The 14,666-nt window shown below is 39.1% G+C and overlaps 1 protein-coding gene across 2 annotated transcripts in view; it reads right to left on the reverse strand.

The window, feature by feature from the left end:
* The window catches only part of HTT (huntingtin), an 82,702-nt gene that overhangs the window by 5,324 nt on the left and 62,712 nt on the right, over window positions 1-14,666 (reverse strand). For both annotated transcript variants that reach the window (XM_065660247.1, XM_065660237.1), the window contains 15 exons: window positions 14,184-14,371; window positions 12,816-12,942; window positions 11,043-11,143; window positions 10,218-10,372; window positions 8,958-9,097; window positions 8,711-8,793; window positions 7,048-7,178; window positions 6,730-6,859; window positions 5,824-5,979; window positions 4,300-4,490; window positions 3,619-3,733; window positions 3,177-3,390; window positions 2,927-3,032; window positions 1,424-1,586; window positions 575-735 (listed from right to left, as the gene is read on the reverse strand). In XM_065660247.1, coding sequence (XP_065516319.1) covers window positions 575-735; window positions 1,424-1,586; window positions 2,927-3,032; window positions 3,177-3,390; window positions 3,619-3,733; window positions 4,300-4,490; window positions 5,824-5,979; window positions 6,730-6,859; window positions 7,048-7,178; window positions 8,711-8,793; window positions 8,958-9,097; window positions 10,218-10,372; window positions 11,043-11,143; window positions 12,816-12,942; window positions 14,184-14,371 — 2,161 coding nt within the window. The remainder of the gene's footprint in view (window positions 1-574; window positions 736-1,423; window positions 1,587-2,926; window positions 3,033-3,176; window positions 3,391-3,618; window positions 3,734-4,299; window positions 4,491-5,823; window positions 5,980-6,729; window positions 6,860-7,047; window positions 7,179-8,710; window positions 8,794-8,957; window positions 9,098-10,217; window positions 10,373-11,042; window positions 11,144-12,815; window positions 12,943-14,183; window positions 14,372-14,666) is intronic.

The raw sequence follows: 14,666 nt of genomic DNA on the forward strand, positions 1-14,666 counted from the left end.
TGTTTGGTTTTAAATAAGCCCAGCACTGATACCACCTATGTCTTTCGGCTGTTCCAACCTACTTGGTTGATGCTATTCCATTGCCAAAGCTCGCTATTACTGCAGTGCACCTCCCAGGGGATACTTGCAAACTACTTTGCATGTAGGGAATAATCTTAATTTGAGTTTGTTCTTTGTTCTTTTTTTCTTTAATATATTTTATCTTGCAGTGGGAATATAGAACAAAGCTTTTAAAGGTCAGTGCAAAGCTTACGTCAAAGTAAGGACTTTTCCAATCATCTTACATAGTCACAAGGAACAGATCTTGAAACAATTTCATGTAACTTCATTCTCATAGTCTGTTTAGAGCTTCTCTTCCCCCCCTCAAACATGAGGCACCAATGGCACAAACTGATATTCCCCCTCAAATGTGAGGCACCAAGAGCACAGTGCTATACACCCTTACAAAGCACAGCAAATCTGCCTTTTTGTGTGCGTCAAACTTGTACCGTTATCCTTCGACTCTATCAACGTGCTTTACAGAATAACGGTATTAGCCCAGAAATGGCATGAATTCACAGTCTTTTTAGGATACATTGCTGAAATCCATTGACTGGTGGAAGCACTGACAAAAAAACAGGAAAGACTCCACATTGCCATTGCCACAGGTGTTCTTTGTGTGAAATTAGAGAGAGACAGCATCACCCAGTCACGGACCATTGAGGACTGTCCAGTGCTATGTAGTGTCTGGAATACCTGCAAAAATATTTTACACAGGAATAAAGACATGGTAGATGGACATGGGGAAGAGTTTAGCTTCTCTTATAAGGGTTCTCTCCAGCTACAAAGCTCTGAGGTTCATAAACTGGATTCCTGGAGACAACTCTGAGTCTAAAGAATGAACACAATGCCTAGACAAAGAAATTCTGCAAAAGAGTCAGCCAGGATGCAACTGGACTCATGACATCTGTGCCAAACAGAACTAAACATACAGAAATGCAAGACTTGCCTGGCACCTCCATTTTTACAGATCCAATGTGGTGTGCACATGCACTCTCAAGTGATGCATGAGTCCAGTAAGTGCTCAAGAGCAAAATACCTAGAAGCCTGACTGAGTCTACAGGGGCTTGACTGTAGAGTTCACAAGGCCAGGAGACCTGGGCTGGCTCCTTGAGATTTAAGGAGTCTGACCACCAGGATCATAACTATTAATTTTATCTCTATCTTCCCTTGCTCAGTGATTTAACTGTATTGCTCTGAACACTTTGTCTTCCAGGTGACACAGATTCTAGCCTTCCATGTTGCCTGGAGAACAAAGCTCAATCACTGCAACTGGTTTCTTAGCTATAACAAAATTGGTATTTACCCCTCCAACTGAGTTCTCAGTTATACAGAAATTCTCTGAAACATTTAAGGAAAAAAAAAATAAATATATAAACACTACCTTATAAACGACTGTTGCCATGAATTGAGGGTAAGGCTGCTGATTTGACAGAAATTCTCCAATAACTTTATTCATTACATCTTGTGGTGGGAAAAAATCATCAAGGAACTGTGGAAGGATCCGAGCCACCACTCTAGCTTCAAAAGGAAATCCCTTCCTGATTCTGAAAAGAACAGAAAAAACCCACCATATTTTGTGACTGAATTCCAGAAAAACTCATTCTTTTCCAATTTAACTGGCGACAGAAAGAACACTTTACTTGTAACTGTAGATAGGTGAAAAAGTCTTCAACACTGAGGAATCCAAGACTTCATGTAATATTACTCTAACAGTCTACCCAAAGAGGTCTATCAAAGCTATCAGAGGTAGTTACAGGTATTGTGTCACACCCTCCCACCCTCTCCTTTTCTAAAATATTCAGCATTTTTTGAAGCAGAGACAAGATTTATCAATAGGAATGATGAAAAAAATATCAAAAAAAGAGAGGGAGATCACTACTCCTAGTTATCAGAGAAAAGGCCATTTATAAGCAGAACACTCATTTCCAATCACAAACCTTTGCATTTTTATTCAAGACCAGGATAACCAATGTATCAAACAGGAAAAGCAAGTTGCACTGCACTGTAAGGAGGGGAAAAGATACTCAAAGACAATTTTACTTAAGTAACACTGACTGGAAAATCTTCTTAATAAAGGCTGCATCTATTCACATGTCAAAAGCAAGTGTGTGATTACTCCCTGCAAAAGTTATCTTCTGCTTGTAGTATTCACATTTATTCTGCTAACTCTTAGGAGCGATAGTTTCAGAAGCACTCAAGCACTGCTCTAGTTCTGTTCTCACCAAGTGCTGAAGTTAAATCCTCATCCAGTTTTATGGAAAAACCACTGAACACTTTAAAAAATGTAAACCATTATCCCACAAACTACTATGCAAAATGTAACATGCTATGCTTACTTAAGGCAGCTTGAGATTGTCAGATCAAAACAAGAGGTTTGAAATGTTTCCATTAAATGAGTTCCATGTGAATACAGAAGTTTTACTGTACCCTTGCTCTGCAATTACTTAGCAGCGTTAGAAAGAGCAACACTTGGGTGGGGGAAGGGGAAGAAGATTTTAAACTCTTAGGGTGGTTTGAAAGATTATTTCCCATAAACCAAATTTATATCTTTGATTATGCAGAAGACATCCTGAAAAGCACTTAAGAGTTTGACCTGAAGGGAGCTGGAAATACATTTATAAACTATTATGGTTTGTGCAACACACAGTATCAGTTAGGACATGTCTGTTTTCCATTTACATTCCTCTGTATTTGTGCTGCCTTCAGCAATTCCATCAGTGTTATATATACTCTGTATACCAGAAAGAAGTATCAATTTTAAGCAGCGGCAAGCAGACAAACATAATTAATTAAATATTAGAACTGTCAAATAGAGAAGTGACCACACGGTGCCAAACAATCCTTTTTCTCCTCGTGCCCCATTACACACGTTTTATCCTCTTACCTATCAAAAAGGACAGATACTCGTTCCATAGCTACAATCACAGATTCACTGTCAGGAGCAGCAGGATTTGCATCTGTGGCACGACTGGGGCTGATTTTTTCCTTTCCTAAACCAAAATAATTTGTTACAAGTTTATTGTAAATGCTAAAATAAGACATTTTTATCCTTGGTAATAAAAATAAATGCAGAAAATGAACACTGTTAGTAAGTTAGTCACTCAGCACATGAGCAGTATAAGAAAAGCAAATACCTGTGTACATGCAAGTCAGCATTAATCCAAGTGCAGCCATCGCTCTGTGGGGGCTCTGCACATTCACTCTGTCAACACTCAGTTTAACTAGTGATTCGCTATCCAGCCTAGAAAGTTGCTCTGAAAGAAGGAGTCGCTCTAATCCTCTCAGGACACAGTGATAAATAATGGATGGTGTTAATTCATCACTTCCAGACACCATAACTCCACACATCTGAAATAAAGGAAAAGGCCAACTCCCTGTTTTTGAGGTCTATTTAGGTCATCTTCTAGCACCATATCACTGCAGCTAGCATAGAACTGCACCAGGTATTAAGAAAAAACTGATGAAACAAACCCCAAAAGCATACCTAACACCACAATAATCAAGTTAAGTGTTAAAGATATCTATGTGGTGATCCCAAGTTAGTGACGACCTGTGACTGGAGGCATCACAACATACCTGTATAATTCCTGCAGAGAATTCAGGCCCTACATCAAGTGGGTAATTCTCAATCAAATAGAAAGCAGCTGCACACATTACCAAGATGTGCTGTTGGTTATGGATATTCACACAACTGTAAGTAAGCAAAAACATAAGTGGTCACTTACATCAAAGTTGTCTAGGTCATAAACAGAGACAATATAAGCAATTCTTAGAAACACTAAGTATTTTTTCACATGAAATCTATGCAGTTTTTAAAATCCCACAAAGTAGAACCAAGATGCCATAAGGGAGCACTGGCTGTCATGGAAATCCAGTGCAATACAAGAGTTTTTTTCAGCAATATAGTTGTATGCTATCACTGTCTGATTCTTTTAGGAGGAATAAGCTTCATAACTGATCCTGCAAGTCTTATTCCAAGAGTATGCTTTTTGACAGTAAAACAAGGTATAAGGAACACAATTCACCAAAGAGAAAAAAAGTCTCTCAGTTTTCTCACCCTTAAATATCCTTTCACTTCTGTAAATCAAACATAAAATTGGCTGATATTTTCAACGAAAGTGCCAAAACCCCAAAACCTACTTGATACAGCAGCCTGTTCTCAAGTGTAGTGACAACCATAAACCATATAGAGCCCTTTTGTTCGCACATAAGCATGCAACAGTTGGGGATAGGGAGGGAAAGGGGAAAGAGTCTTACTGCGCTACTCCTCTCAAGTTGGAGAGCAGATACTCGCTAATAATTGGGATGAGTTGCTTTGCTGTCTCATCAAGCAAGTCACATTCAAGGATATAAAGAATTCCATGCAGAGCTCCAATCCGACTTGGCATATGGGTGCTTCTTAGGGTTGATTCCAGCAGTCGACTTACTGGTTCAGCCACAGCTTTATCCTAATACAACCAATGAGTGTATTCATTAAAATTCAACACTGGTTCAATACTGCTGGCTTGTCTCATTTAGAAATGCTTGGAACAAATTAAAGAGCAGAAAACATGGCATGAACCAGAGCTTGGTTTAAAAGTACTTTTAATCAAATGTCACAATATAATCAGGTCTTTCAGTTAACCACAAAGGATGCTTCTGTCTGAAACTGACCAGTAGAAGCCTATAGTCTGTGTCCAAAAGAATATTCTACCATCTACTAAACACAAAATACTGTTTTCCTTTAGCTGTTCTCCAAGACCACTGGCACCCAGACCTACATATCTTTCTCTCCACCACTCCCATAATCTGGGTGAGGGGATCAAGTGCACCCTCAGTAAGTTTTGCAGACAACATCAGGTTTAGCAGGAGTGTAGATCTGCTTTAGGGTAGGAAGGGTATACAGAGCAATCTGGACAGGTTTAATCAATGGTCTGAGTCCCATTGTATGAGGTTCAATAAGGTGAAGTGCTGGGTCCCACATTTGGGCCACAACAACTTCATGCTGTGCTACACGCTTAGTGAAGAGCTGCTGGAAAGCTGCTCAGCAGAAAAGGGCCTGGGGATGCTGACTGATGGCTGCTGAACATGAGCTGCTTGTGCCCAGGCAGTCAAGAAGGCCAACAGCATCCTGGCCTGTATCAGCAATGGTGTGGCCAGCAGGGCAGGGCAGGGCAGTGATCATCCCCCTGTACTGGGCACTGGTGAGGTCACAACTTGAATCCTGTGTTCAGTTCTGGGCCGCTCCCTACAAGAGAGATATTGAGATGCTGGAGCGGGTCTAGAGAAGGGCAATGGCGCTGGTGAAGGGTCTGTAGCACAAGTGTGATGAAGAGTGTCTGGTGGAACTGGAGTTGTTTAACCTGGAGAAAAGCAGGCTCAGGGGAGACCTTATAGCTTTCTCATGAGATTACAGTAACACAAATCCAGCAACGGCTGTTTTTTTTTTTTTTCCCCACAGTCCTCATTCCTGGCCTGAAATGTAACAAACAAGTCTAGGGCAAAGGTAACACTCCACTGAGTAAGATTAACCAAAAAGCACATTAAATTAAGTTCAAATCTCAAAAACCCCAACCAAACAGCCTTTCTGTTTGGATATGGGACAACTGGAGATCATGTGTGCAGCATCTGAAAGCCCAGAACACACCTCCTGTTACTTCTTATAGCTATGAAGATCAGCTAAAGGATTTTCTTGGACACTAACCACTCTTACCAAGTACATCAGATTTTGCAACAGAAGCTAAAGATAAGCTAACCTAGACACTCAAGAGTTTGCAATCGACTTCCATAAGAATTTCTTACCATTCCAAGAACAGCAGCAGCTTTACAAGTGGCTGGTATCAAATACTGTACAAGAATCTCATCTTCCGATGGATGTACCTTTCGCAATTCGGTCAATGTTGTATACATCATCTCAAACTGATTCCTCTCTGTAAATAAGTCTGATACTGCCAGAAGCTGTACACAAAATCGCACACAAAAAAGCCCATTAGCAGATAGCCAAAAGTTGTCTTTCCCTTCTGTTATAATTGTCAGGAAGTTGATTAATCTATGAAATGTGTAAACATTAACTCAAGCGTCTGGAGTAACTACTGTTGTCCAGAACTAATTCCACCATCCTTCTCAGATAACAGTTACCTCCAAAAGGTCTTTATTTTCCAAAAGGTTTACAAAACCAAATCCACTAGGGTAGGTAATTCTGGAAAATTAACGTGCATTACCATTTACAATATACCAAACCACCCCAAAACACCCTCTTGCAAGGAGAGTTTCGTTTTAGCTCTTTTATGATAGTGAATAATGGCTGTCAAGACACATTCCACACTTGCATTCTTTAGTTTTGCTTCTACACTTAATTAACTTACTTCTCTGATACACTGCTGTCCCATCTGCATTTTCTTACGAAGAGATAGGATAAGCAAAATCCTGAAACCTACTTTCAGCAATTAAGTAAAATACCAACTATCACATAGCAATGCCTGTAATCTACTAGCAGAATATGCAGTCTAGAATGCTTAAACAGGTTTAAATCAGTATAATGTTACATTGACCAACTGCTCAAGTTATATGTGTACTGCCCATATAATAGCACTGACAAGAAAAATCAGTCTTTCCCATATATCAAAACAAGCTTTACAAATGGTGCTTAGCTCTGAATATTTGGTAACAAGTACTCAATTGTGATTCTGAATAGTAGGTTAGACTTACTGATCGCACTACTTCGCTAATCAAGATGACAGGCGTTCTCTTGCTAGGGTTTGATGGCAATATCCACTGACTATACAGTTCAAGCAAGAACTGAGAACAAGAATGTATATCAACACCAGCCCGGTGTTTCCTGCAAGGCACAATAAGCAAATGTTAAAACGGCTATTCTTAAGCACTGGTAAAATTACTTGATTTGAAATAGTACAGTTATTTGCCAATTTATACAGTTATTTATCTGATTTATAAACCCACTTTCTTGAAGTGAATATAAAGGATAAAAACTTAAGTCAAAAGAGAGACAAGAAAAAAATAACACACCTGGTGTTAATAGGAGAAGTCGGTGGTGAGGAAGGAGCAGGTATGTCATTCTCATCTTCCTCATCCTCACCCCACTCTTCTTCTCTCAAAGGAGTGATATTATTTCCTAACCATATGGAGTGTATAGAGACCTTGCAACACAGAACAGAACAAACAAGAAAATTAAAAAAGAAACAAAACACTCTCATAGATTAGAAAAAAAAAAATCATCTTAGAAGCCAAATATCATTTAAATGAGAGGCAACACAGACTCAAACAACATTTACATGAACTGCACATCACTTATTTTTTTATTTATACCTTTACCAATGCTTTAGTTTAACTCAGTTTAAACTGTGTGGCACAGGAAAACCAGCAGCACCATGTGCTTAGCTCAGCAATACAGGTGATGCTGAAAGCAGCATCGGCTAACCTGTGAGCATGCACTAGCAATGTATATGCATCATCCTACATCAACATACCAGATCTAAAATCTAAAGCAAAGTATAAATATTTTATTACTCATATTAAGCAAGAAAACAATTCAGAAAGAACTGCAATGACTGCAGTTCAATAGAAAACACATTCCTAACTCTTCTCAAGCCACAACTCAGCATATGTGATTGCAATATAACCTTTCTTCTGAAACCAGACAAGTCTAAGATGTCAAATATTTTGACTCAGGCTAGTTACAATTATCTACAAAGAAGAAAACTTCTTGGTGGTTCTTCACGTTATCTATAAATAAAACTAATGTTTCAGAACATTAAGACCTGCTGATGGTATTTCATAAATAATCTATGTGAAGATTCCAGAACAAAATCAGTGCTTCCTATGTTTCAATGCAGGTATTACTTTTCCCTCTAAAGTTACTTATCTTACATAGCCTAAGACTTCTTTTTAAGACAGAAATTCATCCTTACATAGAATTCTTTCTCATGTTCAACAAAAATATACATTTATTTTTCAAGCAGGATGTCTAATGTCTAATATTGTTATAGAGATTACAGATTTTGTAAATAACACACAAGGTCTGTAAACCTGCAGATAGTGAACATTCAAGCCACTTAGAATCCCAAGAGAACACACAGACACCTAGAGACAGACAAGTGTTTGTTTGATCTTCCCTATGCAAAAGATACCTTGAAAAAAGTCACCTGAGTTTAGTATTTAAGGGTGGTTTTTTTCCACTAATACATACTATTCAAATAGCAAAACAAATACTACATTTAAAACTAATGTGCAACTTTATGCAAGACTGATTTTTCAGGGAGATAAATAACTGGATAAGGACTACTTTTTAATTCACTGTATGTAGTGCTACTTTTCCAAGTTGCATCATCCAGTGAAACTTACATCTCCACACTGGATTTAAAATAACATTCTTAAGGACTACTGCAAGCATGCAGTAGCAAATTAAAATCTAATAGGTAGTAGAAGCTACACTTGAACACCCAAGGCTGAGAAGTACAACTCAATAGCTGGCTCACAGGTAGGCCTCAGACACACAAGCAAAATATTCTATGAGAGGTGGGAAAACTGGGCGATTCCTCTCAGCCAGCTATAACCTACTCTGCATCTGAAAGCTGTTAGCTTACATCTGAGGTTAAGCAATGCCTTCTAATTTTTACAAACTGGTAGAAATGTAATAAAAGTCAAGTTCAAAGTTAAGGCTTTAACAAACCTGTCCCAGTTTATAATCCATATCTCCTATTTCTCGTTCAGTATTGATCTGCAGTAAGAGTTTTTCATGGCTGATAAGAGCACCTATAACAAAACAGAAGACAATTACTTAAAATATGCACAGAAAAGTAGATGTGAAAATGGTTTCACTTCCTGCAAACTGGATTTCAAATCAATTCCTAAGACTGTTTTCTCTACCTTTTACACATAGAGAATTCACTCTTCCCTCCCACTCCCACCACACTTACCTGTAGTAGCGGGAGAAAGTGATGGAACAGGGTCCCAAGCTTGGTATAAATGATGTGTAGCAATATTATCTCTCTTCGATACCATTGCTTGGATTTCTTGTTCAACAATTCCCCTGATAACACTTAGTTTCCTCCCAAATCTGAAAGCCCAATAGAAAACAATTTAAGCAGATTTTCCCTTCAACATTTTTTGTGCAAGTCTAACTAGTTTACCTGACAATGTTATGTGTCTATGCTTATATTCATTATCAGGAATGCTAAAACTGAGAAATGTTGAGAAATACATTCTGCACACTGTACAAGATACTGTCTTTTTCAGATATTGTCTTTCAGCTCAACAGGTTTGTGATGCTAAGTCCGTTTAAATTCATAGAATCATAGAATAGTTAGGGTTGGAAAGGACCTCAAGATCATCTAGTTCCAACCCCCCTGCCATGGGCAGGGACACCTCACACTAAACCATCCCACCCAAGGCTTCATCCAACCTGGCCTTGAACACTGCCAGGGATGGAGCAATCACAACCTCCCTGGGCAACCCATTCCAGTGTCTCATCACCCTAACAGGAAAGAATTTCCTCCTTATATCCAATTTAAACTTCCCCTGTTTAAGTTTTAACCCATTACCCCTTTTCCTGTCACTACAGTCCCTAATAAATAGTCCCTCCCCAGCATCCCTATAGGGCCCCTTCAGATATTGGAAGGCTGCTATTAGGTCCCCACGCAGCCTTCTCTTCTCCAGGCTGAACAGCCCCAACTTCCTCAGCCTGTCTTCATACGGGAGGTGCTCCAGTCCCCTGATCATCCTCGTGGCCTTCCTCTGGACTTGTTCCAGCAGTTCCATGTCCTTTTTATGTTGAGGACACCAGAACTGCACACAATACTCCAGGTGAGGTCTCACAAGAGCAGAGTAGAGGGGCAGGATCACCTCCTTCAGCCTGTTGGTCACGCTCCTTTTGATGCAGCCCAGGATACGGTTGGCTTTCTGGGCTGCGAGCGCACACTGAAGCCGGCTCATGTTCATTTTCTCATCAACCAGCACCCCCAAGTCCTTCTCTGCAGGGCCGCTCTGAATCTCTTCTTTGCCCAGTCTGAAGCTGTGCCTGGGATTGCTCCGACCCAGGTAAACAGATCCATGTGTATACATTCTTACTTAGAAAATACAGTCTATACATATTTTTGCTACAGCTAGACTAAGCAATTATAATTATGTATTAATAACAAGTATAGTTTTTATGCATTTTAGAACAAGTGAAAAAATACCTTGTGTCCAGAGCTTTCAGAGCTTTGTTGCGGGGCTGCTGTTCCAAACAGCTAACTGCTGGATTGCCTGCAACAGGTATTGTCATTGCACTCAGCACCAAGGAAGTTATGGCTTGTACTGCAAGAACATTAATTTGGGTCCTCTCCGTATCTTCCTGTAAAATGAAGTTACTGTAATTTGAACTGTAAATGGAATCCTGAAAGCTCTGAATATCAGTTTGCCACCTTCCATTAAATTATCATTAATAAGCCTGACATCTAGACTTATTTCCATCCAGAAATCTGACTTAAGCAATGCACATAAAGCACTTTAACTGTAGCAGCAAGATATCCTCTCATCTCATCAGCCACTCTGTATGCATCCTCTCTTATCGCAAAAACATTAAAACCTCAAGACGTCCATTCTGTTCCTTCAAAGTGTTTAGTCTCTTTCTTTGCATCAACGCATTAACTCCCTGTTGAAATAAGGCATCAAATAAGACCAGATCTGAACTGGAAAGTTTTCAGAGAAGGAGTTCCTATTGTGCCTAAAGTCAAACATCTAATAAACCAAACTTTGAACTGTGTGCATGTTGAGTGATGTACTAATATAAAGTTGAAACAGTTTGACTAATATTCTCCATACTGGTTACACACTTGCAAAAGCTTTAATCCAGAAGATGCGTGTGTCTGAACTCACAAGGATATGAAGACAAGAAAATATAAACCAGAAATAATTCCTTGGTTTTAGTCACTACTTTTCTACTGTGCACGTTTATTAAAAGAACCATTTTTCTTACTTTAAGTAAAATTTGATAAAAAAAAAAAATTAGTGAATGATATTACCTCCTGTTGGTTCTCCTCTTGGTCCATTACTATAGGCTGAGTTACAAGCACACCAAGCAAAGTAGCCCAAGTCTCTTCAAACTGAGTACGGCTAATCCATCCTATGGAAACACTCAGAGATAGCCATTTATGTCTTAACACAAACACAGCATAGAACAGCATTAAAAAGTTGGCACATAATTTCCACAGATTTAGTTTCACACCATTTTCTATTGTATTATGCATTTTTTTTGAAATCACAACAGTTAAAATTTAAACTAACAACATAAAAACAACATGGAACTGTTGGAACAAGTCCAAGGATGATCAGGGGACTGGGGCACATCATGTATGAAGACAGGCTGAGAAAGTTGGGGCTGTTCAGCCTGGAGCAGAGAAGGCTGCGTGGGGACCTCATAGCAGCCTTCCAGTACCTGAAGGGGGCCTATAGGGATGCTGGGGAGGGACTACTTATTAGGGACTGTAGTGACAGGACAAGGGGTAACGGGTTAAAACTTAAACAGGGGAAGTTTAGACTGGATATAAGGAAGAAGTTCTTTACTGTAAGGGTGGTGAGGCACTGGAATGAGTTGCCCAAGGAAGTTATGAATGCTCCATCCCCGGTGGTGTTCAAGGCCAGGTTGGATAGAGCCTTGAGTGACAAGGTTTAGTGTGAGGTGTCCCTACCTATGCCAGGGGGGCTGGAACTGGCTGATCTTAAGGTCCTTTCCAACCCTAACTATTCTATGATTCTATGTTGTATTTAGGAAGTGACAACCCTTATAGATGGGTTCAGTACATTATTAAAGTGATCCTGTTGGGGTTGTTTCTTACACATATTTCAATATTTTGTCCAACTTTTAAAGCACTGAGAACTATCAGGTTCTTACAACATAAAATCATCCAGAATATGGGCTAACTCTCACAGGAAAGAAAGTTGTGGAGAATCTCATAATCCAAGAAATCTTTATGCCCTAAAAGCAAAATGACTGAACTGCCTAAAAAACCGGACCATTAAAATTCAAGCACTTCTCATTTAGTTTTTCCAAACAGATTTTTACCTACAGAAGACTGCAAAAAAATCCTGAATACCCTGCAGTTTATACTAATGATATTTAAAGAAACGAAAATTAGAATGTCATCTTGGGCATTACAGTGATTAAACAGAAATCAGTGCTGCACCACAAGTCAGTCAACCCGTGGACTGGGGAAGGGGGCAAAAACCCAACCAATCAAAGCAAAAAACCCAAAACAATCACTAACAACAACAACAACAAAAATCCATAAGCATATAGAAAAATTGAGGCATTATCCTTTACAGTCTCACCTGCTGCAAAGAATTCAACTCTTAAGCCCTATGGTTCTCATTCAGTAAACCTTGACATATCCAGCAGTTTTCAAGTAACAGCATCTCATTTAAAATACTCAGTGGCACTAAATTCTGTTTATATAATACGCATGAAAACAGAAAACGAGGGGAAGCAAAATATTCTCGACCATACTGTCAAGTGTACCCTCCAGAAAACAAGCGGCCATTCTGTAAAAGAGCATGCTGAAATCATCTTCCCGAGCTGGCACAGGGTTTGGCTTTATAATTTATGATTTTCTGCTCTGCGCTGAGCAGAATGTAAGAACTATTGCAGCACAATTACTAAGCTGCTCTGAAATATTATTTCTCTTCCACATAAGCAACACAAGTAAAGAAATGGTATCAGATTCTGTTATTCAGTAGCTTCACAACACAGGTAAATGCCCAGTAACAGCCAACTGTATTCATTTTTAATTTTTACATACCAAGTGTATTAATGCGATAGATGAACTCCTTGAAGATTTCTTTTTCCTGAAGAAATTCTACCGGGATTTCTGGAAAAACTGTGCCAAAGTCACCCGCAGGCTTTGGTGACCAGCCTAATTTCCAGACCTAAGGAAACAGAAATTGAGTCTACTTATCTAAAGCAGAAACAATACTGACATGACAGCTACAAATACATATGTGCCATTCAGAAGTGATGAGATGTGAGTAAAAGTAATTCTCCAAGTAAAAAACCACCTCAGAGAAAGATTAAATATCTAACACAGCTAGCACACATACCGTTTTCCTAAGGTGTTGTTGGGTCTTTAAAAATTAATTGCATTTTTCTCACAATTATTGAGTCCTATTGACCACGTTTGGATATGGAAGCGAGTAAATTCTAAACTGAAATATAAGACAAGTAAATTCTAAGCTGAAATATGACAGGAACTTAAGTGCCAGGTGACTCCTTGATTGTGCAGAACTGATGCTGAAAAGATAATTCACGGGAAAGAGTTCACACACTATGCGTGAAAAAAAAGCACACAGATACATCCAAGAAGGGGCAATAAAGTCCGAATCACAAAAATTAGTATTTTTGTAACATCCCCTCAAAAACAGAGTGGAGAGAAACAGAGAAAGGCCAAAGAATGACCTTGCACACACCAGGAAACTCCCTTTTGTTCTACCTTATAAGTATCAAGAAATGCTGCTGATCATGGTTTTGAAGTTTATCAAAACAAGGTCATTTCACAGTACTAACCACATATGGAGGTAATCATGAGATATTCTTCAATCTATGTTACACTGACCAAAAAGAAAAAGTTTAAATACATTGTCCAAGACGAGTTAGGAAAGAACGGTACTATATAACCCAAAAGTATTTGCATGGCATACCATCATATGGCACACCATAGTACGGCACCACATACAAATACCTGAGTGAGTTCAGATACTACTTCAGACACCTCAGCACCATTGAATCATTGCATGATAAAAAATGAATTTGCCAATTCATGTGGCATAAAGAAAGTAGCAGGGTAGATTTTGCACTCTTTCCAGGGTAAGCAATCCCACTGAGAAGAAGGAAATATTAGCCCCAGGTCACTGCTTGCTCTTCCTTTCTTAAAACTACCACCTGGATGTTCCTTCAAATAAGAAAGCAAGGAGTGTCAACACTCCTTTCCAAAGTGAACTCCTATGATAGCTTTACAATGTTTTGCTACTCGGAGTTTAAGATGACAAATTGGCTGATTAACTAAAGGTTGAAGCCCTACTGACGTAAAACTTAAGATGCAGCACTGTGTGTGGTTTTCAAGAAGTTACTGAACAACTTTTAAATTCCTGAAAACAAAGCATAATGAACATACCAAAGGAGGTACTCTTGTGTAACTGTTCACTAAAGGCAGCCTTGCTAAACTGATGATGATGTTCTTGAGGACAGGAGTAAGGAATGCTGGGATGCTGCTGTTTCTTTTGTGTCCCAGTGCCAGGACAGTCTGTAAACACTCCACCATCTCAGCTACCATTTCACAAGCTGCAGTGATGTGTTTGGTTTCTTTGTTGGGAGAAAAAGAAATCTGTTTTGTGAATCTTTCAAAAGACACATAATTAAAAAATATACAGAAAACCAGAAAATGCTTAATGACTTCAGTATGTCGACTAAAAAGGACAAAACCACAATAAGAATGCATACAAAGAAATATTCTACAGTATTTCAGCTAGTTGAAGAGTACTGCTACCACCCTCACAGCAACGGTTTGTCTTGTTTGACAGTCTCAGTGCTGGAGATTACCGGTACCCGAGATCTGCCAGCAAAGCAGCTGACTCGCTAACCCCAGCAAGAACAGGCC

This window comes from Lathamus discolor, chromosome 1 (genome assembly GCF_037157495.1).
Source record: "Lathamus discolor isolate bLatDis1 chromosome 1, bLatDis1.hap1, whole genome shotgun sequence".
Lineage (NCBI taxonomy): Eukaryota > Metazoa > Chordata > Aves > Psittaciformes > Psittacidae > Lathamus > Lathamus discolor.